Here is a 26,876-nt window from a genome sequence, read left to right on the forward strand (position 1 = left end):
GCTGGTCCTGCTGCTCCCCAATGCATGGCACAAAGGGCGCTGCCAGCTGGGGCTGCCCGTGGCAGGGCAAGCTCCTTCGCTTGGGGCGGGGGCAGCAGCGCCGAGCACCCGGAGGGCTGCGGGAGCCCCTTGGCACCAATTTGGCTCAGTGGGAAGCACATGGGATGCCCCAGCACCAGCCCCTGCCCACAGTGGGTCTGAGCAGGGCCAGAGCCACTGCGGGGGGCACAGAGCAGAGGGGGGTGGGCAGCCCCACTGGGCAGCCCCTGGCCTCCCCCTCCCGCCCACCCTGGGCTCAGAAGCGGGTGCTCTGGTAGTGCAGCCTGCGGAGCTCGGAGAGGCCACTGTCCCGGCAGTACGAGTCCCTGCAGGGACTCCCTGCCAGTCACCGGCCCCCTGCCCCGCCGCCCCCGCCACCGCTGCTGCTGCTGGAGCTGCCGCTGCTGGAGCTGCCACTGCTGCACCGGTCCTCGTAGATGGAGATCTCAATCTGGGCCCTGCTAAGGATCATCAGTGAGACAGGCTGGCCCAATTGCCCAGCACCCACTCCTGGTGTCCCCCCCACCCCTCGCCCTTGTCATCCCCCCAGCACCCTGCTGCCCAGAGGATACAACCCTCATGCCACGCTCCAGGGGGTCAGTGAGCAGCAGCCCCCGCGGCGCATAGATCTTCTCGTTCTGCTCCTGGATGTACTTGGAGATCTTCTTCAGGACCTGCTGGCACACAGAGGGATGGTCAGGGCCTGCCAGCACCGCTGCCTGCTCTGGCCTCCAGCCCCCTCTCCTCCCTGTGTCATCCCTGTGCCCACTGCCAGACCTGCAGCCATGTCCATCCCTCAGCCCTCCCTGGACCTCAGCACCTTCTCATAGTGTGTCTCCATGCAGAGGAAGATGAAATAGGCGGTGGCACAGGCCAGGCACCCCTCCAGGTACGAGCTGCCCCCAATCTTCTCCGCCTCAGCATAGAAGCCGTTGAGGGTTTTCACGGTTTCCTCGAAGAGCTGCCGCTCGATCTAGAGCAGAAACCAGGGTGAAGAGGAGTCTGGCCAGAGGCTGACCCCCTGCACTGCCCTGTCCCCATCCCCAGTGGGACTTGGGGAGCACTTAACCCTCTCCTCCCTGCCCAGCTGATGCCTCAGTTCCCTGGCCCCTGCCCACCTCCCGCCCATGCCAAGACCTGCTGAGCCTGCATCCCTTCGCTAGAGCTTCCTGGTCCCCAGGAGCACCCAAGCCCTTGCAGACCGGGCAAGGCAGCTGTGACTGCGTGCATCCAGCAGCATCGGCTGGCCCAGGGCCATACAACATCTCGTGGGGGCCCCATGCCTTCAGACCCCTCTTCCCCCTGACCCCCCATAGGGCACAAACATAGGGCACCCCCCACCCTGTCCACCTGCGAGGCTCCCTACCCGGCTCTCCAGCTCAGGGGGGAATTTTGTCTGGAACTGGCACGTGGTCCCGTCGCTGTAATCCCGCTGCACGAAGACCTTGGTGGCCAGGGAAGCACTGCGCCGCAGCTCCTGCAGGCTGTGCACCTGGGGGGCAGCGGGGTGAGCTGGGGGGCTGCAGCTGTGGGGGGCCGGGCATCCCTGCTGGGGGGCTGGGGGCCCGGGGAGCAGTGCCATTCCCCCAGTGTCAGGGGCTGCAGGCTCACACACCTGGGGCAGGGAGCCCCCAGCGTGGGCTGTGTCATGCCGTGAGCTGCGCTGGAGGTGCGAGGCCTGGGGCAAGGGGAGGATGGCGGCAAGGGGAGGATGCTGCGGCAGCCCCCCGCTCAGAGTGTGGGTGAGTGCATGCGGGCCCTGCTCCGGGCTGGTGCCTGGCCTCGCCTGCACCGGCTGCTGCACCTGTGGGTGGGTGTCCCCTCGTGGGCCACGGCCCAGGGAGGGAACGGTCCCCTGTCCCCAGCAGCACCCCAGCACACAGCCACCCCAGCAGCTCCCAGGTGGGAAGAGGGAAGGGAGCTGAGCAGGAGCAGGGGGCCGGGCAGCGGGTCTGCAGCAGCGGTGCAGCGGGCGGGCAGGCTGCAGCGGGGCAGCTGCACAAAAGGAATCGGCAGCCCCGGCAGCAGGCGCTCAGCCCAGCCCTGCCAGCCCTGACACCCCACGGGGTATGTGGGCTCACGCCAGACCCCCAGGCTCGGGGCCGCGGGGCAGCTTTGGGGAGCTGGAGCGGAGGATGGAGGGGCCGGGTTGTGCCAAGGGCAGGTGTCAGACCCCTCCCCGCGCTCCCCCTTGGGTAACATGGGGCCGCCGCCTGCTGTGTGCCCCACAGACCCTCTGCCCCTGTCCCGGATCCCACCCACGGCACCTGGGAGAGGGACCCCACAGCCTCCCCTCCTCCCGGGGCAGCCCACCCCAGACCCACGCCGCTCCCTCCAACAAGGGCACCCCGCACCCTCCGCGCCCCCCCCCCCTTCCAGGCACCCCACATACGCGCCGGCCTTTCTGTGCACACACCAAGCATCCCTCCCGGCCCCACGCTACCCCCCACCCCCAGTGCACCCCGCGCGGACCCCAGCCCCACGCCGCCCTCCCACACCAGCGCACCCCCACGCGGACCCCTTCCCTCCGCGCCCAGCCAGCCGATGGCGGCGGGCAGGGGAGGGCAGACCGCGGGGGGGGGGGCTCCGCCGTGCCGCCGCGCACCCACCTCCGTGGCCATGGCGCGGCGTGCGCCCGGGCCGGGCCGGGCCGGGCTGTGCCGGGGCGGGGGCGGGCTGGGGAACCGGCGTTGTCACCGGGGCCGTGCGGAGCCGCGCGGGGGGACCGGCGCTGTCCGCGGTGCTGCTGTGCCGAGCGGCGGGGGCGGGCCCGGCCGCCCCGGTGTGCGCAGCCGCCCGGCCCGCCACGGCCCGCCCCGAGGCGGCGGGGATGGGCGCCCGCCGCTAGGTGCCCCTGGAGGACGCCGCCCCGTTGCTGGGGACGGCGGTACCGGGGGGGCCGAGTGGCCCGGGGCCGGCCCCAGCGGGGGGGGGCTGCTGCCGTAGGTGCCGGGGGTCCGGCCGGCACTGCGGGTACCGCGTGCGGCCGTAGGTCCCTGGGGGGAACTGGCTGCTGAGGGGGTGCCTCTGGAGGTAACCGGGGGTCTGGGCGGCCGTGGGGCTGGCCCGGTGGGGGTGCGGGGGGCCGACCGTGGGGCTGGCAGCCTGCTGCGCCCAGGGGCCTCGACTGAAGCTGTTTGGTTGGGAAGGATTTGCAGCTGGCGCTGCGCTCTGGAGCGGGTGCTGCGATCGCAGCACGGGCAGACATCAAAGAAGGGAGCTAACGAATTCCCTGTTATCTCTGCCCGCTGACAGCTCAATTTGAGCCGGAGAAATGCCAAACGGGGGGAACAGAGGCTCTCCCGAGAGGCGAAGGGGGGGGTGCTCCCGGCTGGGGCCGTGGTGAGGCGGGAGGGATGCGGTAGCTGGGCACAGGGCCCTGGTCAGGCAGGAGAGCAGCCAGCCCTTCCCTCAACACCTGGGCGATGCTGAAGGCAGCGTGGGGCCCTGCCAGCACGTCTGCTCAGGCTGCTAATGCAGCATGGCTGGCTGCCTGCAGCACAAGGGCCCTGATGAAACAGGGGCAGCTTCATCTGACTCCTGGTCCCTGCCCTGAGCACCAGCCCAGGCTTTGGGCAGAGCAAATAGAGGCAGAGCCCTGGGGTGGCTGGTGGGCAGCCCCTGTACTCTGGAGTGTGGCAGGGTTTGGGACCAAAGGACACGTGCAGGCAGGGACCCGAGTTGAAGGGCTCATCTCCCCCATAAGCACAAAGCTCTGGATCCCACAGCTTTCGGGAGGAACCTGCTGCTCCCATGGTTCAGAGCAGCCCTGCCGGCTCACACCCAGGAGCAGTGGGGTACACCCTGCCCAGATGGTGCCACAGAGCCAAAGGACCCCCCTCGGGGCGGAGGGGAGGTGAACTCTCCTATGTGCATGCACACAGATGCAGGCATTTGCGGATGCACTTGCATGCCCACATCTGGCTGCACCCCCCCATGCACGCACCCAGGCGCACGTGCACGTGCTTACACACCGAAGCGTGTCCCCAGATGCCCCCAAACCCAGGCCCTGCATCCCGATTCCTTCCCGTGCCGCATGTTGCCACCACATCAGGGCTCGCCTGCCCGCCTGGCAGCGCCCTGCCAGTTGCCATGGCAATGCTGAGCCTGCCAGGAGATGAAGTTTGCTCTCCCACACCATGGCGAGGGGCTGAGAGCAGCCGGCGGGGGGGCCCAGCTATCCCCCCTGCCCCAGGTTCTGCCCATCTGCCTGCACCCTGCGGTGCTGCCCCAGGGATGTCTCTTCTCTGGCTGCACCAACCCAGCCCAGGCGCTGGACCCTTGGTTCTGGGCTCCAGCTGCCTCACAAGCCATGGACCTGCTGTCTGCAGAACCAGGGCACGTGTCAAGGAGTGTCCTTTGGTGGGACATCTTCACCCCATCATGGGGGGCTGTCTTCTGCTAGCCATACTACCCAGGAGCAAGCCTTGCCCAATGGCAGGCAGGACACAGACAGCCTGGATGTGCCCCACAGTGCTCCCCATCACCACACAGCCCCTGGCCCTGCCCAAGGTGCCTGCAGCCCCCAGCATCTCCAGAGCCCACCAGGGCCTGCCAACTCCCCCATGCAGGATGCACCATCATGAGCTTTCAAGTTTTAACCAGAGCAGGGACGGGCCCTGCTGGTTTCCATGTAGAGGGGACAAGCTGCTGCCGTGCCATGCCATGCCATGCCTGCCAGCAGGACAGGGCAGAGGTGGAAGGAGGCTGGCATAGCTGACAGGATCCCAGGCAGTAGGAGCGGGGGCTCGGGGCAGCCCCAAAGTGCTGCGTGGCCCTGCTGCCCCCCGCAGCCCCCAGCTCTGTGGGGGGGGTTGGCAGGGTGCCTGCAGCAACAGGGGTCTGGCCTTTCTTCTCCTCCATCTGCTGAGCCCTGAGGGGCTATTTTTAGGCTGCCTGGCAGCAGGGGCGGGCACTGCATGCACAACTGCTGCCAGAGCTGCCTTTACTCCCCTGCCTGGGTCCTCCCCTGCGCGGGGAGCAAGGGGGCTCTGACCTGTCCCACAGACAGACCCCACAGACCTCCCCTTGCCCCCAAAGGACAGGCATGGGGCACGCTTGGGGCCCCTACAGCCAGCCCTGCACAGCCAGCGTGCCCGTGCCCATCCCACCGTGGCAGCCGTGGCACAGCTGCGCCCCTGCTCTAGCCCCTGCGCTTGCCTCCCAGGCCAGGACCAGGGAGTGTCCCCAGTGCATCCCCCAGTGCACGGTGCTGGACCCTGTCCCAGCACCCCGTCCTTCCTTGCAGTCCCAGCATGGTGGCTGGGGACCGTGGAGGACAGCTGGAGCCCTGTGACCAGCCTGGGATCAACACCTGGGGCCCCATCCTGCACCCGCTGCATGCCGAGCCCCCTCCCCAACCTGTCAGGGCTGTCAGCAGCTCTGGCTCCACTTCAAAGGGGCTGCGGCAGGGCCAGGCCCTGGCAGCTGCTTCACAGGGTGCTGGGGGGGGCTTTCATTAATGGGGGGGAGCATGAGCTCACCACCCCAGCGAGGACAACGGTGACATTTGGGAGGCATGCAGAGACAGGGGCGCACGGTGATTAGCTGATAACCTTTCCTGAGAGACACCAGGTGTGTGCACCAGTATGGGGGGACGGGGAGGGTAGATCCCCCACACTGGGAGATGCTGGAAAACAGCTCCAAGTGCCCCAGCCTGCCCTTTCATGTGGGACACGGACACTGCCCCAAACTGGGGTCCACCAGCCCTACAGTCTGGGCACCCTGAGGCTGGGCACCCCTCTGCAGCGCCTGCAGCACCACTGTGTCCAGCTGCGTCCATCCCAATGGGTGGTGCCAGGGAGCCCCTGCAGAGGGTGGGCGCAGCCCCCCAGCACGAGTGCACGGGGAGGGACACAGCATCCTCCTGCAAACAGGCAAGCAGAGGGGGACATGGTTTTGGAGCAAGGTGCCGAGGTCCAGCTTTGGCAAAGGTGCCGGCCGGGAGCCGGGGCTGTGCAAGGATTGCCCCTGCGCCAGGGATGGGCCTGTGCTGGGAGCAGACGCGGGTGGCTTTTCCCACCTCCCCGGCGGGGCAGGGGGGCAAGCAACACTGCAGAGAGGGTCCCCACGTCCCCTTGCATGGTGCCACGCTGCGAGGCAAAGGGGCTCTTCCCCAGAGGCGTCCCCACACAGGATGTGCCCCCACAGAGGGGGGCCGGGGAGCTGGGCCGGGGGGGCCAGCAGTGAACAGGGGGTCTGTGTGCGGGCTGGCGGGAGCTGGGCAGGGCCAGGAGCTGCCGGGGGGGCTGGGAGGGCGCCAGCGTGGCCTCGGCCCCGCAGCTGGGCCGGGAGAGCTGCCAGCCGCATTCCTGGAGTTGCTGGACCAACGGGAGCGTGTGTGGGCGCAGGGCAAGTGCACAGCCACTGCTGCCCCTGCCCGCTGCCCACCCCACCGGTCCCGCGCCCCCGGGCCAGCTCGGCCCCACGGTGCCCCCAGACATGCCCCAACATCCCTCGGCCAGCCCCCAGCCAGGCCACCCCTGCAGAGCTGTGCTGCCAGCTCCGCATTGCCCCCCCATGCCAGGGTGCTCTGTCTTGGGAGCTGCCAGACACCCCGGGATGCAGGTCCCTGCACGGCCAGCCCTGGCGTGCTGTCGCCTCCCGAGGGTCCCTGCTCTGTGGTGGGTGCAGCCCATGCCAGGCACTGATGCAGCCTGGGAGCCTGGAGTCCCGGGAGCCTGGGATGGGGCTGGAACAGGGAGGATGAGAGGATGGAGAGGACAGGAGGATGGGAGGGAGCCTACCTGGAGCCCACCCAGCCTACCCAGGCCCAGGGGATATGTCTCTGCCCACAGAAATAAGGTCGGCAGCACCAAAGCTGCGGTGGGAGAGAGAGCGGAGACACGACGGGGGAGGACGGAAAGAGGCAGCCAGGACCCTGCTCAGCATCTCATTTCCCAAGAGCCTCCTGCTCCCCTGGCTCAGATCGGCTCTGTGCTACAACCAAGCACAGGTCCCTGGGGAGGGCCCACAGTGGCGAGGGGGCACCCCCAGGGGATGTCCTCTTACCATGCCACCCTGGCTGGCTGTCCCTGAGGTCCCCACCGTGGAGGAGGCAGCCCCCATGGCCCCGCTTCCAGTCTCGCTGCCGTGAAAACTGACACAGGCGGTGGCACAGCCAGCTCCCTGGAGTGACAGGCGCAAGTGTCAGTCACCCACCCGGCTGCGCGGGTGCAGGATGGGGATGTGGGCACTGGAGCAGCCTGCACATACAGGACACAGGGAAGAGTGCCAGCTCCAGCCACCCTGGGACCATCTCCTTCCCCAGGTCACAGCTCAGATCTACCTTCCTTGGGACATCCCAGGTGGGAAAGGGTTAAGGAAGCAATGGGCATGCAGCAGGGACCCCCCCACCAGAGCAAAGGCACAATCTCAGCTCGGGCACAAGGCTGTCAGGACACCTGGCAGGGCGGGAGCAGGGGACAGACACCCCTCTCCTGGGGCCAGCCCTGCTCTCCACAACGTGGCCATGTTGCCAGGAGGTGACTCAGTGGCTCTAATGAAGGCATCATGACAGACGGGGGGGACCAGGCCAGCTGGCAGGGAGCCCCTCACTCCCCCTTCCCAGCCCCGCCAGCCCCTTGCCTTCATCTGGTGGGGTGCCAGCTGGCACAGGGTGCTCAGCAACACCAGAACTTTCCTGGGAGAAACTGTGGGTGCTGGGGGGCTGGACCAGGCTGGGGGACAGGGCGGGCTGAGAGCCAGGAACCAGTCCATGGCCAAGAGCAGGACAGCACCAGTACTGGGAGTGCCACGGGGACCGCTCCGGGACATCACACACCCACGGGGCAAGGTGTGCTTGGCATCCCGCACACTGGGAACTGCATCCCGCACACGCAGGCTCCCTCTGCCTCCACCTCCCCGCTCCTGCTCCCAGGCCTCTCCAGCCCCTTCCCAGCCCAGCTCCCACAGCAGTTATGCCCTGCCCTGGCTCATCCATCATGGATTAGCTATTTTCTATCAGCATTTATCTCCAGGCAGTCTCACCCCTGCTGTGAGAGCCCGATGCCTCCAGCACCCTCCCTCCTGCTACCGGGCAGTCCTGATAAAGGGCCACTCTATCTTATCGTGCTCCCTGGCAGTTACACATTAATGGTGTCATCTCCGGGGCTTGGCCGGGGCAGGATGAGCTCAGTCCACCCTCTGGCTGGCAGCAAGCAGCACTGGGTGATGTGGTGACAGGCGCTGTGCCCAGCACGGAGGGCATGGGCAGGGCAGGCAGGCTGCAGGCAAGTGCAGGTTGTGCGGGTGAGGTTCCCAGCATGGCCCCAAAGCAGATGGATCCCACGAGGGCTGGGGGGGGGCGGTCCCTGCCCCCAGCCCAGGGCAAAGGGCAGTTGCTATCGCTGCCTGCACTGCGCTGTTTGCTCTGTCGCCCATTAACAGAGCCACCTTATCCAGCGGGCAGGGGCCAGAGGTGGCCCAGAGCCTGTTGGCCAGGCAGGGGCATCAATCATGGGAAGGGGAGGGGGCGCCCCAGATAACCCCTGCAGACAAATGGGTTTCTAATAGGGTCTTGAGCCTTGCAAACCCCCTGGCCCAGCCCATCTCCAAGGGGATGGGGGAATGTGGCCCCAGCAGGACCCTCACCCTGCTTGGGCTCCGGCTCTGGCTGTGCCCTGGGCACTGGAGCCCCAGCAGGACCCTCACCCTGCTCGGGCTCCGGCTCTGGCTGTGCCCTGGGCACTGGAGCCCCAGCAGGACCCTCACCCTGCTCGGGCTCCGGCTCTGGCTGTGCCCTGGGCACTGGAGCCCCAGCAGGACCCTCACCCTGCTCGGGCTCCGGCTCTGGCTGTGCCCCGGGCACTGGCAGAGCCTGGGTGCAAGCCCTTTGCTGGGAGGTGTAACCCCAGCTACGCCTGTGCCCAGCAGACCACGGGCTGCCCGAGGTGCGTGCTGGCAGGGCCATCCGTGAGGAATAAGGACCCCATGCCCATGGCATCTCCTTGGCATTGATGCCACGCATGGCACCTGGCACGTGGGTACCCCAGCTGCCCCCAGTGCTGCAGCATGAAGCCTCTGGGATGTGACGCTCCTCCATCCCCTGCACCCCGAGCATCCCCAAACCCATACCCCACGGGGCACAGGAGACCGTGGGGGGGCACAGGGTAGGAACCAGGGTCCCCCGCCCCGTGCCAGGGCGTGCTTCCGGGGCGCCAGGCGGGACAGGGGCAGAGGGGCCGGTGGACGACGGGGCGCACCTCGCGCCCGCAGCACATCCCCGTGGGGCCGGTTCCAGAGGGCGTCGCCGCGGGGGCGCACGGAGCCGGGGCGGGTGGAGGGGGCTGCGTGCGAGCGGGGGTCGCTGGGGGGGCGAGGGGCACGCAGCGCCGTGTACCCCCCCCCGGGCTGCCCCGGGAGGGAGGGCCGGGACAGCGGGGCGGGAGGGCGAGCGGCAGCGGGGCGGCCGGCGGGGGGCCAGCCCCGGGGGGGTGCCGGCAGCCGGAGCAGATTGGCTGCCGGCGAGGCCTCCCCGGGCTCCTTAGAAAGGGCGGCGAGCGTGGGAGGCGCCGAGGGAGCGGGCGGCCCGCCGAGCCGCGCTCCCGTCCCGCTCGGGCAGGCGCGGCGGGCGGCGGCGATGCCGCGGGCAGGCGGCCCCCCGGGGGGCCCGGGCACGGCGCTGCTGGCCCTGGCGCTGGCGCTGGCGGGGTCCCCGGGCGGCGGGCAGCACTACGACTACTACGGCTGGCAGCCCGAGAGCCCGCCCCACGGGCGCTTCTACGGGCGGGAGCCGCAGTGCCTCGACATCCCGGCCGACATGCAGCTCTGTCGCGACGTGGGCTACAAGCGCATGCGGCTGCCCAACCTGCTGGAGCACGAGACCGTGGCCGAGGCCAAGCAGCAGGCCGGCAGCTGGGTGCCCCTGCTCGCCAAGCAGTGCCACACCGACACCCAGCTCTTCCTCTGCTCCCTCTTCGCCCCCGTCTGCCTCGACCGGCCCGTCTACCCCTGCCGCTCCCTCTGCGAGGTGGTGCGTGACTCCTGTGCCCCCGTCATGGAGTCCTACGGCTTCCCCTGGCCCGAGATGCTGCACTGCGGCAAGTTCCCCGCCGACCACGAGCTCTGCATCGCCGTCCAGTTCGGGAACAGCAAGGCCACCCCGCCGCCAGGTAAGCGGGCCGTGACGGGATGACACCGTGATGGGAAGGGCACCGTCGTGGGGTGGGGTCACACGCGGGGTACCTGCCATCAGCGTGTCCCCGGGGACAGCCGGGGACCTGCACGCAGGGTCCCCCTGCGGAGCCCCCATGCCTCCATCCCCGCACCCCTCGAAGCAGAGCCTGGGGCAGTGGAGCTGCCCAAGGACCCTCTGTTTGCAGCAGGGCACGAGTGGGCACAGTACCAGCAGCATCAGCTGCTTTGGCTGGGCGCTGCTAGCTGCCTAGGGGAGCCAGGCACCCAGCTGCCTGCACGGAGCTGCCCCAGGGCACGGGAGAGCAGAGCGGCTGTGGGAGCAGCGCTGGGAGTGAACATGGGATGAGGGGGGAGCCATTGGGGGACCCGCCACAGAGCTCTGTCCCTCTCCTCCCGCTGGGTCCCATCCCAGCAGCAAAGAGCATCCTGCACCTGCAAGGTCTCGGCCCCATGCTGCTGTTGCAGGGTGTCTGTCCCCTCAGGCAGAGGAGGGGACATCACCCAAAGGCAGCCCAGGGTCAGGATCGGGGCTGTGACACCCTTCAGGCTGGGGCCACCCTTGCTGCTGCGGCTGCTGTGCCCCAAAGTGTCGGCATCTGGATGGAGCATGTTCCCATACCTTGTCCCCTCCTGGGGGGATGCTGGAACACTGGCCATCAAGGTGTTCTGTGCCCCCCGCATCACCCTGTCACAGCTGCCCAGGGAGCAGAAGAGCTGCCAGGGCTCTCCCAGCATGTTCCCGCAGAGCTGGCCCAGGTGACAAGCATCAGCAGCAGGAAGCTGTGACAGTGGCTGGTCTCTCACCACAGTGTCCAAGATCTGCACCCAGTGCGAGATGGAGCACAAGGCGGATGGCATGATGGAGCAGATGTGCTCCAGTGACTTTGGTGAGTGGTGGGGCCCACTTCCCAGCCCCCCCTGCATGAGGGGCTGCCTCCTCCACCTGTGACAGCCCAGGCGGGGGTTGGCTGGAGGGCACGGTTGTACAGGGACAGCCCCATGGGAGACCCCCCCAAGGCATTCCCTTGGACCCTGCATGCATGAGATGGGTGCACCACAGGAGAAGACATCGGTGGGGGACAGGCAGAATGGGACATCTGGGAGGGTCACTGGGGGCCTCTGCTGAACCGCCCCCCAACAGCCCCTTCCCCTCCCCACACGGTAACTTCCCCAGAGACCCTTCTTCTGGGTCCCACCCCAGGGACGGGCTGCACCCTGTCCTGCACAGGTGCCTGGCCCAAACCCCCCCAGCAGCACCCCAGCACCGCCCCATGGCTCTCCCGGCCCCCTGCAACTGTGCCCCACGGCTGCCCCACACAGTGGTGAAGATGCGCATCAAGGAGATGACGGAGGAGAACGGGGAGCGGCGGCTAGTGGCTGCCCAGAAGAAGAAGGTGCTGAAGCTGGGCCCGCTTAAGCGCAAGGACACCAAGAAGATGGTGCTGCACATGAGGAACGCAGGTGCCTGCCCCTGCCCCCAGCTTGACAGCCTCAGCGGCAGCTTCCTGGTGATGGGCCGCAAGGTGGGCAGCCGCCTGCTCCTCCTCGCCATCTACCCCTGGCAGAAGCACAACAAGGAGATGAAGTTCGCCGTCAAGTTCATGTTCTCCTACCCCTGCCCCCTCTACCACCCCCTGCTCTACGGAGCCGGGCAGCACTAGGGCTCTGCCCACCCTACCCTGTCACAGGACTCCTGCACTGGCCTGACGCTGCACCCCTGGCATCCCCGGTTGCACCCCAGGACCCTGGCTCTGCTCCCCTCAGCCCCTTGGCTGTGCCCCAGGACCCTGCTTTGCACCCCCAGGATTCCCAGCTGCATTTGTGGGAACCTTGATCCACAGCCAGGACCCCTGCCCCCTGCTGAGAGCCCTGCTCTGCACCCCTGGGACCCCTGTTCTGCTCCCAGGACCCCTGCCCATACCCAGGACCCTTGCTCTGCATGCTTGTGAGCCCTGGCCTGCACCAGCAATCCTTGGCTACTCCCAAGCCCGCTGCCTGGCACTCCAGGGACCCTTGCCTGCACTTAGGATCCCTGCTTGGCCCTCTTAGGACCCCTTGGCTGCACGTGAGACCCCTACCCTGCACGCCTGTGTCCCCTGCCCAGCTCCCTGGTGACATGCCCCAGACCCTCAGCCCTGCCAAATCCCTACTCCACCCCACCAAAGCATCCCATGCCCTCACCTTGAGCTCACACCCCAGCCCTGGATTATCCCACCTTCGCAGGGACCCACGCCAGCTGAGGCAGGGCCCTCCTGTCCTGCTGTCCCCGCAGACTGGCCCCCTCAAGACCAAGTGCCCAGAGCAGCATGGCCCCGGCCTGGGCTGCCCCACTCTTCCCATCCCACATGGCTCACTGAGGAGGGAGGTCCACCTCTAAGCCCCCCAGAGGAGCTCTGCTGCATCCCTCACACACACCCCTGCCAAGACCAAGCCCAGGCACCCCTTGTCCATCCACACCATGGTAAATTATTCCGCCGCAGAGAACCCTGTGTCCAGCTCCCTGTAGTTCATGGGCAACTGCCCCTTTGGGCTCCCTCAGGGACCCCAGGAAGGATGGGAGGGGGCTCCTGGTCCTGCCCACTGAGTGGGGCAGCCTGGGGGAGCGAGCTCACCCTGGGCTCTGGCTCTAGCCCTGCTCTAGGTGCCGTGCCCAGTCTCCGAGGCTGGGCAGCCCAGCCAAGCTGAGGGATGAGGTTCCCGGTGATCACAGGCATCACTGGAGTGTTGGGCATCCCTGTCACTTCAGGGAGCCTGGGAGGGTGGCGAGATGAGGAGGATGGGGGAGGACAGGGGCATCACTGCTGCTGGAGCCCCACAGCTGGACCTCAGGGTGTTTGCCAGAGAGCGTTCTCCCTCCATCACCCCTGGGAGACAGATCCACAGGCTGGGATTTGGAGGCACATGGGAGGAGCCTGCCACCCAGCATAGTAGGAGGCAGATCCTGGACCAGGCAGCCTCTGTCCCTGGGCATCCCACCTCCGCACCACCTGAAAGCCCTGTCTGCAGCTCCCAGCCAGCCCTGCTCAGCTGCCAGACCTCCCACCCCACAACCTCCAGCCTCCTCCCAAAAGGTTCCCTGGGATGCCCCCCAGCAACCCCAGGACCAGGGCAGCCCTCAGCCCGGCCCCTCTGACGGCAGCAGGGTGCTGCCCCTCGGCTCAGCTTCCCCAGCCCCGGAGCAGGGGCTGCCTCTGCCCCAGCAACCCCCCAGTCCCAGCAGGTGAGGGGGGGCAGCCTGCCCACCCCAGGCCTCTTTACTCAGCACATTCTTGCATCCATCTGTCCCGCCGGGTGAGGGAGGCACGAAGGTGGCCGCCAGGATATTTACCCAGCGCCTGGCTGCCTGACCCTGCGGCTTCTCACCGGAGCTGGCCCTGCCGCAGGGGAGCCTCCTGGGACAAGAGGGCAAGTGAGGCTGCGGAATGCCTGCGCCCACCCTCTTCCCGGCTGACAAGGCCACCGGGCACCTGCCCCACACTGGGGTGATCTCCGCTCGCTCTGCCCCCCTTGGGCATGGCCTCAGCCCCACTGCCCAACCCCCAGAGCCCCAAAGGGCACTCGCATCCAGCTGGGGGCACATGCCTTTGCCCCACAGCCAGCCAGGGACATGGGGCAGCCAGCTCCTGCCACAGCCTCACACCAGGGGCAGGCGGTTACCACCCGCCCCCCTCGCCAACATGGAAAAAAAATCAAATATTGTTCAAAGGTATGTTCAGAGCACAGCTGCTGAGCATGCTGCCATAGGAATAAATATCATCAATTATGTCATTTTACTGCAAAACTTAAAAGTACGCAAATAAAACCCCATCTCCCACAGCCCAAGTTTTTCTGTAGCCCTCTGTATTTTGCATCATTAGCATCTTTCCAGGGAGCATTTAGACATACATGGCCACCTCACTCCTCGCTCCAAGTGTTTTCTCTAGAAAGACAAGTAACTTCTCTCTACCTCCCACCATCAGCCATCTGAACTCTACAGCTCAACCCCCTCAACCCCTCGCAGACCAGTACTCACCCCATTGCAGATACACCCCCACCTACAAATATGACCACACAGCTCTTAGGGTGCTACACAGCTCCTTCCCCAACATTACAGCTGCTCCACTGCCCCCAGTAACTGCTGAGCCCTCTGCATGCCAGCCCCCCCCCCCCTGCACACCCAGCACAACTCAGACACTCTCATCATCACTGCCAAGTCCAGCTTTTCCCCAAATTTCCATAGGGCACAGCTTGAGGAAGGGGTTTATGAGCCCATTACTGAGAGGAGGGCTCAGGCTGCCCCATGTGAGCTCCCACACTGGTGGCATGTACAATCAGCAAGAAGATCTGGGTCGCCCAGCACCTTCTCAGGCTGGTGGGTGTCACATCCTGATGTGCACTGGGCAATGCCAGCCCAAGAGCACGGCCCCCCCCCAGATCCCCCGGCCGGGGGGAGCTGCAGCTGGCTGGCAGGGACCCAGGCCATGGCCGTTCCCAGCTGCATGGCAGCCAGGGTCACATTCCTGGGATAGCTGGGAGCTTTGCTGTTCACACAGGGAAAGGTCACCCTTGTGCGCACAGGCAGCTGCCGGGACCACCGCCTGGGCAGGGCAGAGGAAGGAGCAGTCCCGGGAGGCAGAGAGGAAGCCCAGCAGCTCCTGCCAGAGCTGAGCTTCTCCCTGGCTCCATCCCAGCAGGATCCAGCCCTGGCACAGCCAAGGAGGTGCAGCTGCACGCAGACCCAAGCAGGGGGCAAACAAGGCCACAGCATGACCAAAGATGGAAACCCCAATAAGCAAGGAGAACTAGTGGCAGAAACACACCATTTCTCTGTGACCACCTACAGGACAGCGGGGCCAAGGCCACAGAAGTGCTGGGGTGACTTGGGACTGGGACAGCTTTCACTGGGGCAAGACAAGAGTCAGCTGAGAGCAAGAGATTTATTGGTCATTCTCTATATACATTATATATTAATCTGTAGTAGAAAGCAGCAGTCACTAAGTGCACAGAGCAGCACCAACTCCTGCCTCTTCTCACACTGCAGCTGGAGACCCAGCCACAAAGCCCAGCCCAAACTTACCCTCTTGCCTCCTCTGCACTACAGCCAGGTATTGGAGTGGGGGGAGACTAAACCTGCAGGTGGTGAGGCCAAGGAGCACAGGAGTGACTAACAGGGTCTCAGCTGAGCCAGGACCAAAGACCACATCTCCTGGTGATGCAGGCACAGCTCTGACTTGATCCCAAAAATACACTCATCTAGCAGAGTGCTGGGAAAGGTAGGGACAGAGCCCTGAGGTTGTTCTGCCTCACCCAAGAGGTGGAGGTAGGACCACAAGTGGGAAGGATGGCTCCTCCATCACTGAGCCAGGCCATAGGGCCTAGGCAAGTACGTGGCAGGACACAGTGAGTGCCAGGGAGCATCCAGGGCTTGGAGCAGCTGCCAGAGGGCAGCTGCAGGGATGGGGGTACAGCTGTGGGCAATGCTCCACCACAGGGACCAGCTGGTGCCGCAGATGCTGCACGGCAAGGAGGGCTCATCTGCCCCCAGCCTGGCACTGGCAGGAGGAGCAGCAAGCACAAGCATCCTCTGTCAGGGTGACACCATGCTGGGAACCAAGCAGCCCAGGCTCCTGGCTGCAAGGGTGCCCGCTGTCCTGGGTGTCAGGCAGTGCAGGACTCAGGAGCTGGCTGGGCCTGCTTCAGTCACTTGATGAGCACCTGGTTGCACAGAGCACACACAAACACCGTCTCCCTCTGAGCCTCTGGGGCTGGAAAGGAAAGCAGGTGTCAGAGATGCTCCCCTTCCCCACCACAGGCTAGGGACCCCAGACACAGAGCTTCTCCAAGAGCTGCAAACCCATTGCTGCTCTGTCCTGAGCCAGGCTGCGCTGGGCAGGTCACATCTACCCTCCCCACCAGGGCTGGGGCAAATCCCTGAAGCAGACAGCACAGGTGGGAGCAGGAGCTCTGCCCTCCACCACCCTTCCACTCACCCGTGGCTCCCATCACAGCCTTGGGGACTTTGAAGGAACAACACCTGGAGCAGAAGCTGTTCCCACAGTTACTGCAGCTCCGCTGTGGAGAGAGATAAGAGGTGACACTACTCTGGGCCCACTCCCAGCCTTCCCTGGCAAACTCCAGTGCCAGAGCACTGCTAACAGCATTCCCTGCTGAAGGGGAGTGGGTGCAAGGCCTGACAGCAACAGCAGAGGGGTCATCTACCAACAACACCTGGACAGATCACCCAGGCCCAACACTAGATCTGCATTCAAGTATGCTCCAAGATCGCAGGCAGCCTGCACCCAGCCTGAGAAAGCACTGGGAGCACAGGCTCCAGGAGGTTTAAGGACACTATATCACTCTTATGCTGTAACTCTGGAGGGATGCAAACTCCAGAGTTAGTCTGATGTACATCTGGGACTCTCAGGAGTAAGGAGAAGGGGCCACAAGTCTGGAGAATGGGAGGCAGCAGGAAGACAGCTATGTGAGTCTGGAGGGAACAAGAAACACATTCTTCCCAAAACTGCCCAGGGCACTGTGCACCAAGCATCATGTGCAGGGGCTCAGATAAGACAACAGGGGTGGCCTTTGCTCCTCTAGTTCCTACAAGCAGACCCATGCTCTGCTTCACCAGAAAGCTCTCAGGCCACAGGAAATGGGCTAAATCAGGGCACAGAGCCTGTGCCTTCAACACCACACACAGGTTTGGCCTGAGGCAGCTTCCAAAGGAGCAAATAGACAAAGGCTCAACAGCACAAGGGATCCGTGGCACCATTAGGCACACACCACCACCCAACACTTAGTTGAGGTCACCTGCTGCCACGCTATGACTGACACCAGCCACCCAAGCTGCCAGAGAAAACCAGGGCAAGCCAGACAAGTGCAACACCTCTGCCCCAGGTGCAGACAGCAAGCTGGGGTAGAAGCCAAAGACTCACCCTCTTCTTGAGCACAGAGAAGGTGGCTGCACAGCCCGTGCAGCTCCCTGGAAGAAAGAGAGCAGAGGTCAGGCAGGGGTCTGCTGCCTGGGACCGCGAGAGATACAAGAACACCTACAGCTGTTGTAAAGGCTCAGCTTGAAGGCAACATTGCTGCACCTTCCCATCCTTGCCCTTCCTCGGAGGGCTGGGAACATCATCCCCATGGAGGGGGAGGTCATCGGAGGTGTCCTAGCAGGTACAACACCACTCTGTCCACCCCCAGTTCAGTGGCGACCACTGGGAGCAGCACAGACCCCACTCTGCTGAGCTCCCCCAACCAGCACCCGCTCCCAGCCTTACCAAAGTTGTTGCTGGGGTAGCGCTTGCGCAGACGCTCAGTCAAGCGTGACACCTTGCTGCGGATCACCTCGTTTTTGCTCATAAAACCGTTGTCCGGGAGACTGAGGTCAAAATCTGCTGAGCACTGAGAGCTCTCGTCATCCTCCTGCAAAGAGCAGAGCCAGCTGAGCACGCAAGGGTGGCTGGGGTCACACCCAGGGGATGCAGGGCAGCCCACCCCAGAGATGAGCACCCAGCAAGCAGGATGCTCCACCTGGCATCACCACAAGCCACTGGCAAATGACACAAAGGCTACCAGCTCCAGCTGGGAGGAGATGCCCCTCTTGCACACCTTGGCATGGCAGTACTCACCATGACCAGCAGCTGGTTCTCCTTCTCCCGCAGCATGGGACAGAGAGTAGAGGCAATACAGATGGAGTCAGAGGAGCCCAGCCCCACAGCCACCCTCCCTGAGCACCCAGCTTGTCCATCAAGGCCCTCAGCCCTTCCCACCTCTGCTGCCCTGCAGGCACAGCCCACCCCCACCAGCCTCAAACCTCAATAGCATCTTTGAATTCTTCATCAGGCTCTGCCTCCTCCGCCTCCTCCACGCTGCCAGGGGTAAGGTCCTGCAGGAGATTCACGGAGCTAGTCCTGCTGTACCCCCACCCTGCCCAAAGGTGGGCCCACGCTTCTGCAGCAGGTTCCAGGACAAAGGACCAGGCCGCTGGCAGCCCCATGAGAAGACATGAGTCCCAGAATGTGAAGCGGGTCCCTGCCTCCCCAGACCACATTCTTACATGCAGCAAAAGGACTAAGCCAAGCCCCCAGCACAGCAGGGCAGCCCCCCAGTAACTCGGGGGGGGTCCCAGCCTTCCAGCAAAGCTGGCAGCTGGAACGAGATTGTGGGTAGAGGGACACAGGCACAGTCAAACCAAAGGGCTGACCTCACAGCTCCCACCCCACAACTGCCAGCCCTGCCTATATCTCACCTCTGTGCTGGTGGGTGTGGGGGTCCGATCTGGGGGGGCAGCAGCTGGCAGGGGTTCGGCAGGCTCTGGAGTGCTCTCGAGGGGTTTGGTGCCCACACACTGCTCAATCGAGGCCTTGAGCTCCATTACCACTGTCAAGAGGGGAACGTGGTTGAGGCGGGGTGATGCTTTCCTTCTCCCAGCCCCACCACACAAAAGCCAGCTGCAGAAGCCAACCTCCAGGGCTCAAGGTGGGCCACTGGCACATACAACCTTCACCAGTCAGGTACCCTGAGCCCTCCTCTGCTCACACACCAAAGTTAGGGCAGCAAGGAACTCCCCACACTCCCAGCTCAGGATAGGGAACAGCAGGAGCCTAGTCACAGCTCAGCCACACAGATCTCATCCAACTCTCCTCCAGTACGTGCCACAGAACAGAGAGTGCCTCCGGCTCTTCTCCTTCCCTCCGACAGCACATTTTCAAGCTTGCATCATACATTGCCACAGGCACCAAGAGTATTTCAAGTCCTGCAGAGCAGGGTCAGGGACTGAGGAGTAGCGATGGTCATGCACACGCTGTGGTGGCAGGCCCTGGTTTGCCACAGAGCATAGGAGAGCAGGAAACAGCATCCAGGCCAGGGCACGCATCAGGAGAGACTCTCACCTCTCACAGCAGAGCCCCAGGACCCCACCACTGAACCTGGGCTGCTGAGCACCATCCCTAGGACATAGTTGCCCTCAGGGGGGTTCAGGTCCCATGGCAGAGCCTGACACAGGATACTGGGCTCACATGAGGGTGCTGGGAGAGGTCCAGGGCAGGATCCCTGACTTCGGAGGGCCTTTCCCCAACCCATCCCACACAGGCCACTTCCGGGGAGGTCTCTTACCTTGGTAAAACTGGGTGTTGCCCAGGAAGAGGGTGCTGTTCAGGATGGCCAGGACCCAACAGAGGGGCAGCAGGTAAAGGACACAGACGGATCCTAGCAGCGCCCCATAAAACCTGGGAAGGAGCAGCAGAACACTTCAGTCAAGATAGAGCAACACACACCACAGCACAAGCCCCCTTCCTTCATCTGGTCCTCCACCTGCTTTCTCCACGTACCAAACACATCAAACACAGCTCCAAAGGCCTGGCCGGGCCCCTCTCACTACCAAGCCCGCCACAGGATGCCTGACCCAGTACTACTCACTGGGAGGAGACAGTGGGGTTCTCCCAGTACAGCACACGGTACACTGCCTCACAGCTGCAGCACATCCCACTCAGGAATCCCTCCAGCTGGATCAGGCTGTGAATGAGACCTCACAGTCAGGAAAAGGCCCCACAAACACACAGCCTGGCTCCCCCACACTCACACACTTCACGGCGGCCAGGCTGGCACGAACCCAGGCCCTCCACAGCCACAGAGAAGCCTTCCCGGCTGCAGAGGCCCCAGAAGCCCCACAGCCAGGCACGTTCCAGAGACTCACAAGCTCTTGACCTGGACGATGGCCTCCTGCCGTGAGAGCTGCACCCTGCGCAGGTCGTCCCGGCGCACGCTGTGGTACCTTCTGCGCACCAGCTCTGGCTCCGAGGGCCGGGCCCGGCACGTCTCCTGCAGGTAGCCCAGCAGGGCCGGCACCAGGACCAACAGGGCAAGCACTGAGTACCAGGCGGCTGGAAGAGGCAGGACAGCGTCAGCCCCGGGGGTCTGGGGAGGCGACCGGCCCTGTCCCCGCCACACGCACCTTGGCCGAGGGTGAGCAGGAGGAAGTTGAGGCCGAGGCAGACAAGGAGGGAGCACATGGGCCGCTGCCACCTGCGGAGAGGAGGGAGGGTGAGGAACGCGAGACCCCGGGGACGGTCTCGGTCCCGGCCGAGCCCGCACCTACCGGAGGAGGGAACGGACGCCCTCGGCGGCGTCCCGCAGCGGCTCCAGGTAGAGCTCCAGCCGCCGGTAGCTCCGCACCAGCTCCAGCAAGTCGAAAGCAGCGGCAGCCTTGGGCGGCGACGGCTCCGGTACGGCCTCACCGCCCCCCGCCGCCCCTTCGGGGCCGCCTGCCGCCCCGTCCCGCTCCACCGCCTGCATGACGGGCCGGACCAGGGGAGCGGGGACAGGACGGGCCGGGGGAGCGGGACCAGAACAAGCCGGACCGGGCCCGCCGCCGCCGAGCTCGGCCCTGCACTGCACACACCACTTCCGCGAAGGGGCCAGGTGCGCCGTGACCTCACCCGCGGCGCTGGCGCGCAGCCAATCAGAAGAGCCGCGCTAGAGAACGCAGGCCGAAGCCCCGCCCCTGCGCGGGCAAAGGGGCGGAAGAGGCCTCGGCCCCGGAAGCGGCGGAGGTTCGGCCCCGCCCCGCGCCGCCCCGCGCGGTCCGGTCCGGTCCGGTCCGGTCCGGTCCGGTCCGCGGGGGCCCCTCGGCGGCGGGGCCGTGGGTGTGCTCTGGGTCCTGCGACCGGTCTGGGCGTGGGGCTCGGGGCTGACCTGGGGCCGGGACTCGGACCTGGTGGGTCCGGTCTACGTGTGGGGCTCGGCCCTGACCTGGGGCTAATCTGGGTCCCGGCCCGGTCCCGATCTGGGTCCGGTCCGGTCTAGGAGTCAGTCCCAGTCTGGTTCCAGTCCCAGTCCAGGGCTGGGCGCTGATCCCAGTCTGACCCTGATCTGGGGCTCAGTCCCAGTCTGGGTCTGGTCCTGAATTAGGTCTAATCCTGGTCCAGGGCTCAGTCCCAGTCTGGGTCTGGTCCTGAATTAGGTCTAATCCTGGTCCAGGGCTCAGTCCCAGTCTGGGTCTGGTCCTGAATTAGGTCTAATCCTGGTCCAGGGCTCAGTCCCAGTCTGGGTCTGGTCCTGAATTAGGTCTAATCCTTGTCCAGGGCTCAGTCCCAGTCTGGGTCTGGTCCTGAATTAGGTCTAATCCTGGTCCAGGGCTCAGTCCCAGTCTGGGTCTGGTCCTGAATTAGGTCTAATCCTGGTCCAGGGCTCAGTCCCAGTCTGGGTCTGGTCCTGAATTAGGTCTAATCCTGGTCCAGGGCTCAGTCCCGGTCTGGGTCTGGTCCTGAATTAGGTCTAATCCTTGTCCAGGGCTCAGTCCCGGTCTGGGTCTGGTCCTGAATTAGGTCTAATCCTGGTCCAGGGCTCAGTCCCGGTCTGGGTCTGGTCCTGAATTAGGTCTAATCCTGGTCCAGGGCTCAGTCCCGGTCTGGGTCTGGTCCTGAATTAGGTCTAATCCTGGTCCAGGGCTCAGTCCCAGTCTGGGTCTGGTCCTGAATTAGGTCTAATCCTGGTCCAGGGCTCAGTCCCAGTCTGGGTCTGGTCCTGAATTAGGTCTAATCCTGGTCCAGGGCTCAGTCCCAGTCTGGGTCTGGTCCTGAATTAGGTCTAATCCTGGTCCAGGGCTCAGTCCCAGTCTGGGTCTCCGCACAGCCTGGTCCCAGCCATATCGGGGCACTGTGGGTTTGTCCCCAGTGCTGGGGCACCTCCCCACGCCCTGCACCGGGGGTCCCTGGGAGGGAGCAGGGGTTTCCCCCAGGCCACTGAGGGTGGCTGGCAGCTCATCTGCTGCCCCTCCATGTCCCCAGAGCACCCCAGCCCTGGCTGCGCTAGTGCTGCCCTGCATAGCAGCCTGTGGTCCTGCTCCCACCCGCCCCGGGCACCACAGGCTGTCTGTCCAGGTGACTGCAGTAGGGCAGGGCTGCTGGCTCCCAGGGCTGCTCTAGGGACCCTGGGCTGCATCCGATGCCAAAAGGGGGGATGCCATCCCATAATACTCCATGCTACCTTGTTAACCCTATGCCGGCTCTCAGGCTACGAGGGCAGCACAGGGCTCAACGCTGCCACCAGCTGCCCTCAGCCTCCGGTGAGCAGGGCGTGTGTCCCGTGGGCAGAGGCCTGGGGGGGCCTGGTGATGCCCCAGCTGCAGGTAGAGATCCAAAGCTGATCCCCATCCCGAGAGTGCGGCCCAGGGCCAGAGCCAGCCCCCGCAGATGCTGGCTGCCCCCAGTTCTCTGGGGGCCCAGCAGCGTGGGCATGACTGCCCAGCAGTGCCCTGGCCCCAGGACAGAGAGCCCTTTCAGCCCAGAGTGACGAAGCACATAGGCATGCAGCTCCATCCTGTCCCCAGCACGTCCCTGTGATCACACAACCCCGGGGGACTTGGCCTCCCTCTGCACGGCACCCAGCGCCCATGTGAGCACCAGGCTGTGCTCTGTCTCTGGAGGGGACAGAGGGGCTGGGGACAGCCCCTGTCTCCAAGGGCAGAGGTTTAAGCCTCTCTACCAGGAGTGGTGGCTCAGCACCAGGGAGCCTGCCCGTGACCCCAGAGCACAGCAGGATGCTGTGACCACGGCCAGAGGCTCCAGGCAGGGAGGCCCCAGAGCGCAGGTCTACAGAGCTGGGTGTGATCTCAGCTCAGACCCTGTCCCCAGCAGGTCCCAGCCCCAGCACAAAGCCCCAGACACCCGGTGAGCGCCAATGTTGCTTTATTTGGAAGATGAATCCATAGGCACCAGAAAGGGGGCTGGAGAGGGACAGAGCCGGCGTGACAGGCAGCGCTGCAGAAAGCCGAGAAAAGGCACTTGTGGCAGCAGAAGCCTCCCTGGTCATCTCAGGCAGCCTGGGCCAGGGGCTGCACCGGAGCAGGCGGGGGCAGGCAGTGTCGGGGACCAGCCCTGACACAGGGTAGGGACAGCACGTTCTGCCCAGGGAAGGGGTAGATGGCCCAGGGGATGGCAGGGCTCCCAAGCACGAGGGGGGATCGGCTGGGACAGCACCTCATGACAGAAGCGGTGACCCAGCGCCAACCCCAGGCCCCTCCAAGCCGCAGGGGGATCACAGCTGCTGCTCTCCACCCCAAAAAAGGCACCAGGGAACCCCAGGCAACAGCCAGAGCCCGGGGCTAGCTGCTGGGGACACGCATCCCGCCGATCCGAGCCCACACAGAGACTGGGGCAGACCCTCCCTCGCACCGGGAGCGATGGAGAGGACCTGCCTCCAGGCAGGGCGAGGAGGGCTTGTGGCAGGGCAGCACTGGTGTGGTGCTCCTCTAAAAATTCCCAGTCTCTGGATGCCTGTTGCTGCAGTTGGCCCTACATGGCCTCGTCAGAGCTTGGCACCCAGTGGGCTCTGGAGGCTGATCCAGGGCCAGGCTGGCCCGGCTGCTGGCGTCCTCTTCTCCTGTTCCCCAAGACAGACTGTGTCCCTGCAACGCCTGGCCCCAGCTCCCCCGCAGCCACGGTGCCAGCGGCAGCCCAGCACCGCCATGCTGCCGTGTTCACCCTTCCCCTCCGCCTCGCTGTGCTCTCCGGGCAGCGCAGGGCCCTGAGATGGAGCCAGAGAGTCCCAAGATGAGAGTTTTCCGGGATGATAAACCAAATGCCGCAGAGCCAGGCAGGGCTGCGGGACAGTCTCCAGCGCCGCCGGCGAGGCCATGCCTGTCCCTGTCAGAGCAGCCAGGCCCCGGGGCAAGCTCCATGGCTCTGGGTGGCTCAGAGCCATGAACCTTGCTGCAGGAGGGCAGGGGGAAGAGAACGACCCAGTGCCCCACTCCCTTCAACCCCAGGGCACCTGGCCCCATCCCGGGGCAGTATGAACCCCAAGGCTGGAGGAACTTACCCCCTGCCTGGGGTCACAGGACCAGATTATGGCCCCGCTCACACCTCCCCTCACCCCGGAGTGACGGAGCCCTTGCTGCCCTGCGCGGGCTCAGCCCCCAAACAGGACAGCGTGTCCGGGGGGCCGGGGTGACACCAGGTCAGGCTGCACGGGACCTGGGTGTCTCCACACCCCCAGGGCAGGGAAGGGCTGAGCCCTGCGGGGCTCCAGCAAGACGGTAGATGTGTTCAGGCCAGACAGGAGGAGGGGCCCGGGCTGGGGAAGCCGAGACCAGAGCCTCCGTTAGGGAATTGTGGAGGCGCCGCGCAGTTGGGAACGGCAGGAGGGGGCTGCCAGTGGGTTGGGGGGGGGTTATGCCCACCCAACCCCACTATGCACCACTGCCGCCTGCCCAGCTCCCCCAGGCCAGTCCCCCTCTGCCCCGGGGACAGGTCGGCACCCACCTGAGCAGCAGCATCTGCAAGGCCGGGGGCAGGGGAGTTGGGCAGGGGCCCTGGGGGGCTCCCAGAAACTGGGGTCCCTCTTAGAGGCTCTCCGCTTGGGTCCTTCCACTTGCAATAGCCTACGTCTGTCTGGGGGTGGGAGAGGGGCTTGTGCAGCTGCTGGGTGTCCACGCTGTCTCGGCGGGATGCAGGGGAAGCCGTGCTCGGGGAAGGCCTCTGTCCATCCGTCTGCGCAGGAGTCTCCGGAGGAAGCGCGGTGCAGTCAGCCGGGAGGGGATGGGGCGGCAGGGTCACTTCATCCCGAAGGGGGGCTGCGCTCCGTCTGCTGGGTGAGGAGAAGGGGAGCCGAGCGCCGCGGGGTCTCAGATGATGTCGCGCTGGTCCCGGCAGCGCCGTGACAGGCAGTAGAGCCCAGAGAAGAGGTACAGGCAGGCGGCGATGCCCCCGCAGACGGAGGCGCTCAGGTAGGCCCCGTAGAGGCAGTGCTGGCTGTAGCCCGGCAGGTTGCAATAGCTTTTCCGCCCGGCCTTGTAGCCCATGATGCCGGTGGCGGCCGCGTAGAGCCCCACGCCCAGCGCCAGGTCGTGCACCAGGTTGGTGAGGAGCCAGCGGGAGCCCAGCCAGGGCACCAGCGCCCAGCGCCCCAGCAGGCTCAGCCCGAAGAGGGCCAGGGTGAGGAGCCAGACCAGGACGGCGGCGAAGAGGGCGAAGTGGGCCGCCCCCTCGTACTTGTGAGCCGCCACCGTCACCCAGAAGGCAGCGCCCAGCGCCAGCTGCCCCAGGCGCAGCAGGCCCAGCGGGCTCCGCAGGTAGGCGCGGTGGAGGCCGAGGGAGCCGCGGGCCGGCGGTCCCGGGGGCGGCGGCACTGCCGGGGGAGCCGTGCGGGCCATGGCGGGGCCCTGCCTGCTCCGGCGCGGCTCGGGCGGGACTCAGGGCCCCGGCAGCGACTTCCTCCCCCGGCCGCTGCCAAACATCTGGCGCCTAACGGTCCTCCCCGCGCGGGGCCTCTCCCCTCTCCTCTCCGCCCCGCCTCCGCGCCCCGCCGCGCCTCCCGCCAGCCCACCGGACACCCACGGATGCCTGCCGCCGCCGGCGGGCGGGGGCCGTCGCGCCCCTCCCGTCCCGTCCCGTCCCGTCCCGCCACCGCGGGGGTGGCCGCTCCGCGGGGTGCGGCGGGAGGAGGCGGCCGGTGCCGGCGGCGGGGTCGGGAGCGCACCGGGACCCCGCGCGGCGGCCGGCGGGGGGCGCGCGCCGGGGCTCCCCTCGACGTCACCCGGGATTCCCCCTCGGCGTGACGCGCGCCGGGGCTCCGCCCGGGGGCGGGGCCGCGCCCGCCTCGCCCCCCGCCCATTGACGTCACTTGCGCCACGTGTCTCCCCTCCGAGAGGCGATGCGGCCGCGCCCCTCGGCGCCGATTGGCCCTGGCAGCGGGAGGCGAGCGCGGATTGGCGGCGGGGCGCGGGGCGAGGCGGGGCGCGGCGGGTGAATGAACGGGGCGCGCGGCGGCGGCGGGACCCCGGTGCGGAGCGGCCCCGGGAGCGCAGCGGCACCCGGCGGACCCGCGCCGGTCCGCCACCGCCAGGTCTGTCCGAGGGGCCGGCGGGCGGGCGCGGGGCGGCGGCGGCAGGAAAGTGGGTCACGGCGGGGCCCAGCGCCCCGGGCACCGGCGGGGCGGGACCGGACCTGCGTGCACCGGCCCGAGCCGGGCGCCTCCCGCGTTCCGGGGGGGCCTCGCCCGCGCGGCTGGCCTCCTGCCCGGCGCCCCGGCCCGCCCTCTCCCTGCGGCCGCGGCGCGCCCTTCCATCGCCGCCCGCCCTTCCTCACCGGGCATCCGTGCCGGATCCCGGGGGAGGCGGCCCGGGCCGGGCCGGGCGGCGGGAGCAGAGCCTGACGCCGTCTCTCCGGTGCCCGCAGCGGCCGGGGCCATGGGCACGCCGGCCTCGGTGGTGAGCGACCCTCCGGGGCGGGCGGCGCCCGCGGCCCGCGGCCGCAAGCGAGCCTCGGCCAACATCTTCCAGGGCGTGGGGCTGCCGGAGCTGCGGAGCCTGTTCCGGAGCGGCGGGGCCGAGCGGCCCGAGGAGCGCGCCCGCCTCGTCTGGCGGTACGCGGGCCAGCGACGTATGGCGCGGGCCCTGCGGCGGCTCCGGCGGCGGCGGCCGGCCCGGGATGGCGGCGGGATGGCAGCGCTGCGGCGGTTCGGCCGCCTGCGGTACGTGTGGGCCGGGGCGGCAGGGGAAGCAGGGCGGGGACGGGACGAGGGAAGCTAACACGCGCCTCTCCCCCCGCAGGATCGTGGAGAAGGAGCCGGAGGGCGGCCGCGGGGCCGAAGCACGCTTGGGGTCCACGCAGCAGTGCTGAGCGACCGGGCCGTGGAGGAGCGGGGCTGCTGGACAGCAGGTGCCGGGACAGCCAGGCTCTCCAAGGACCTGACGCCTAGGGGACAGGGTGCAACGGTTAATA

At 66.4% G+C, this 26,876-nt stretch overlaps 4 protein-coding genes across 4 annotated transcripts; 1 reads left to right on the forward strand and 3 right to left on the reverse strand.

The window, feature by feature from the left end:
* Window positions 1–352: 352 nt before the first annotated feature.
* GOLGA7B (golgin A7 family member B) lies at window positions 353–7,107 on the reverse strand. The gene is made up of 5 exons (XM_075026945.1): window positions 7,051–7,107; window positions 1,406–1,531; window positions 860–1,012; window positions 612–713; window positions 353–490 (listed from the first exon to the last, which is right to left on the reverse strand). Exons 1-5 carry the CDS (start codon window positions 7,105–7,107, stop codon window positions 386–388), a joined length of 543 nt encoding a protein of 180 aa, XP_074883046.1. The 3' UTR covers window positions 353–385.
* Window positions 7,108–9,567: 2,460 nt separating this feature from the next.
* SFRP5 (secreted frizzled related protein 5) lies at window positions 9,568–14,096 on the forward strand. The gene is made up of 3 exons (XM_075026947.1): window positions 9,568–10,151; window positions 10,986–11,063; window positions 11,497–14,096. Exons 1-3 carry the CDS (start codon window positions 9,620–9,622, stop codon window positions 11,835–11,837), a joined length of 951 nt encoding a protein of 316 aa, XP_074883048.1. The 5' UTR covers window positions 9,568–9,619; the 3' UTR covers window positions 11,838–14,096.
* A 982-nt stretch (window positions 14,097–15,078) lies between these two features.
* Window positions 15,079–20,643, reverse strand: ZFYVE27 (zinc finger FYVE-type containing 27). The gene is made up of 11 exons (XM_075026187.1): window positions 20,252–20,643; window positions 20,108–20,178; window positions 19,850–20,036; window positions 19,573–19,668; window positions 19,270–19,382; window positions 18,404–18,534; window positions 17,969–18,040; window positions 17,433–17,577; window positions 17,091–17,137; window positions 16,146–16,227; window positions 15,079–15,920 (listed from the first exon to the last, which is right to left on the reverse strand). Exons 1-11 carry the CDS (start codon window positions 20,446–20,448, stop codon window positions 15,856–15,858), a joined length of 1,206 nt encoding a protein of 401 aa, XP_074882288.1. The 5' UTR covers window positions 20,449–20,643; the 3' UTR covers window positions 15,079–15,855.
* Window positions 20,644–22,824: 2,181 nt separating this feature from the next.
* Window positions 22,825–25,544, reverse strand: MARVELD1 (MARVEL domain containing 1). The gene has a single exon (XM_075026188.1). It carries the CDS (start codon window positions 25,304–25,306, stop codon window positions 24,779–24,781), a length of 528 nt encoding a protein of 175 aa, XP_074882289.1. The 5' UTR covers window positions 25,307–25,544; the 3' UTR covers window positions 22,825–24,778.
* Window positions 25,545–26,876: the final 1,332 nt, after the last annotated feature.

The sequence above is a fragment of the Buteo buteo genome, chromosome 4 (genome assembly GCF_964188355.1).
Source record: "Buteo buteo chromosome 4, bButBut1.hap1.1, whole genome shotgun sequence".
Lineage (NCBI taxonomy): Eukaryota > Metazoa > Chordata > Aves > Accipitriformes > Accipitridae > Buteo > Buteo buteo.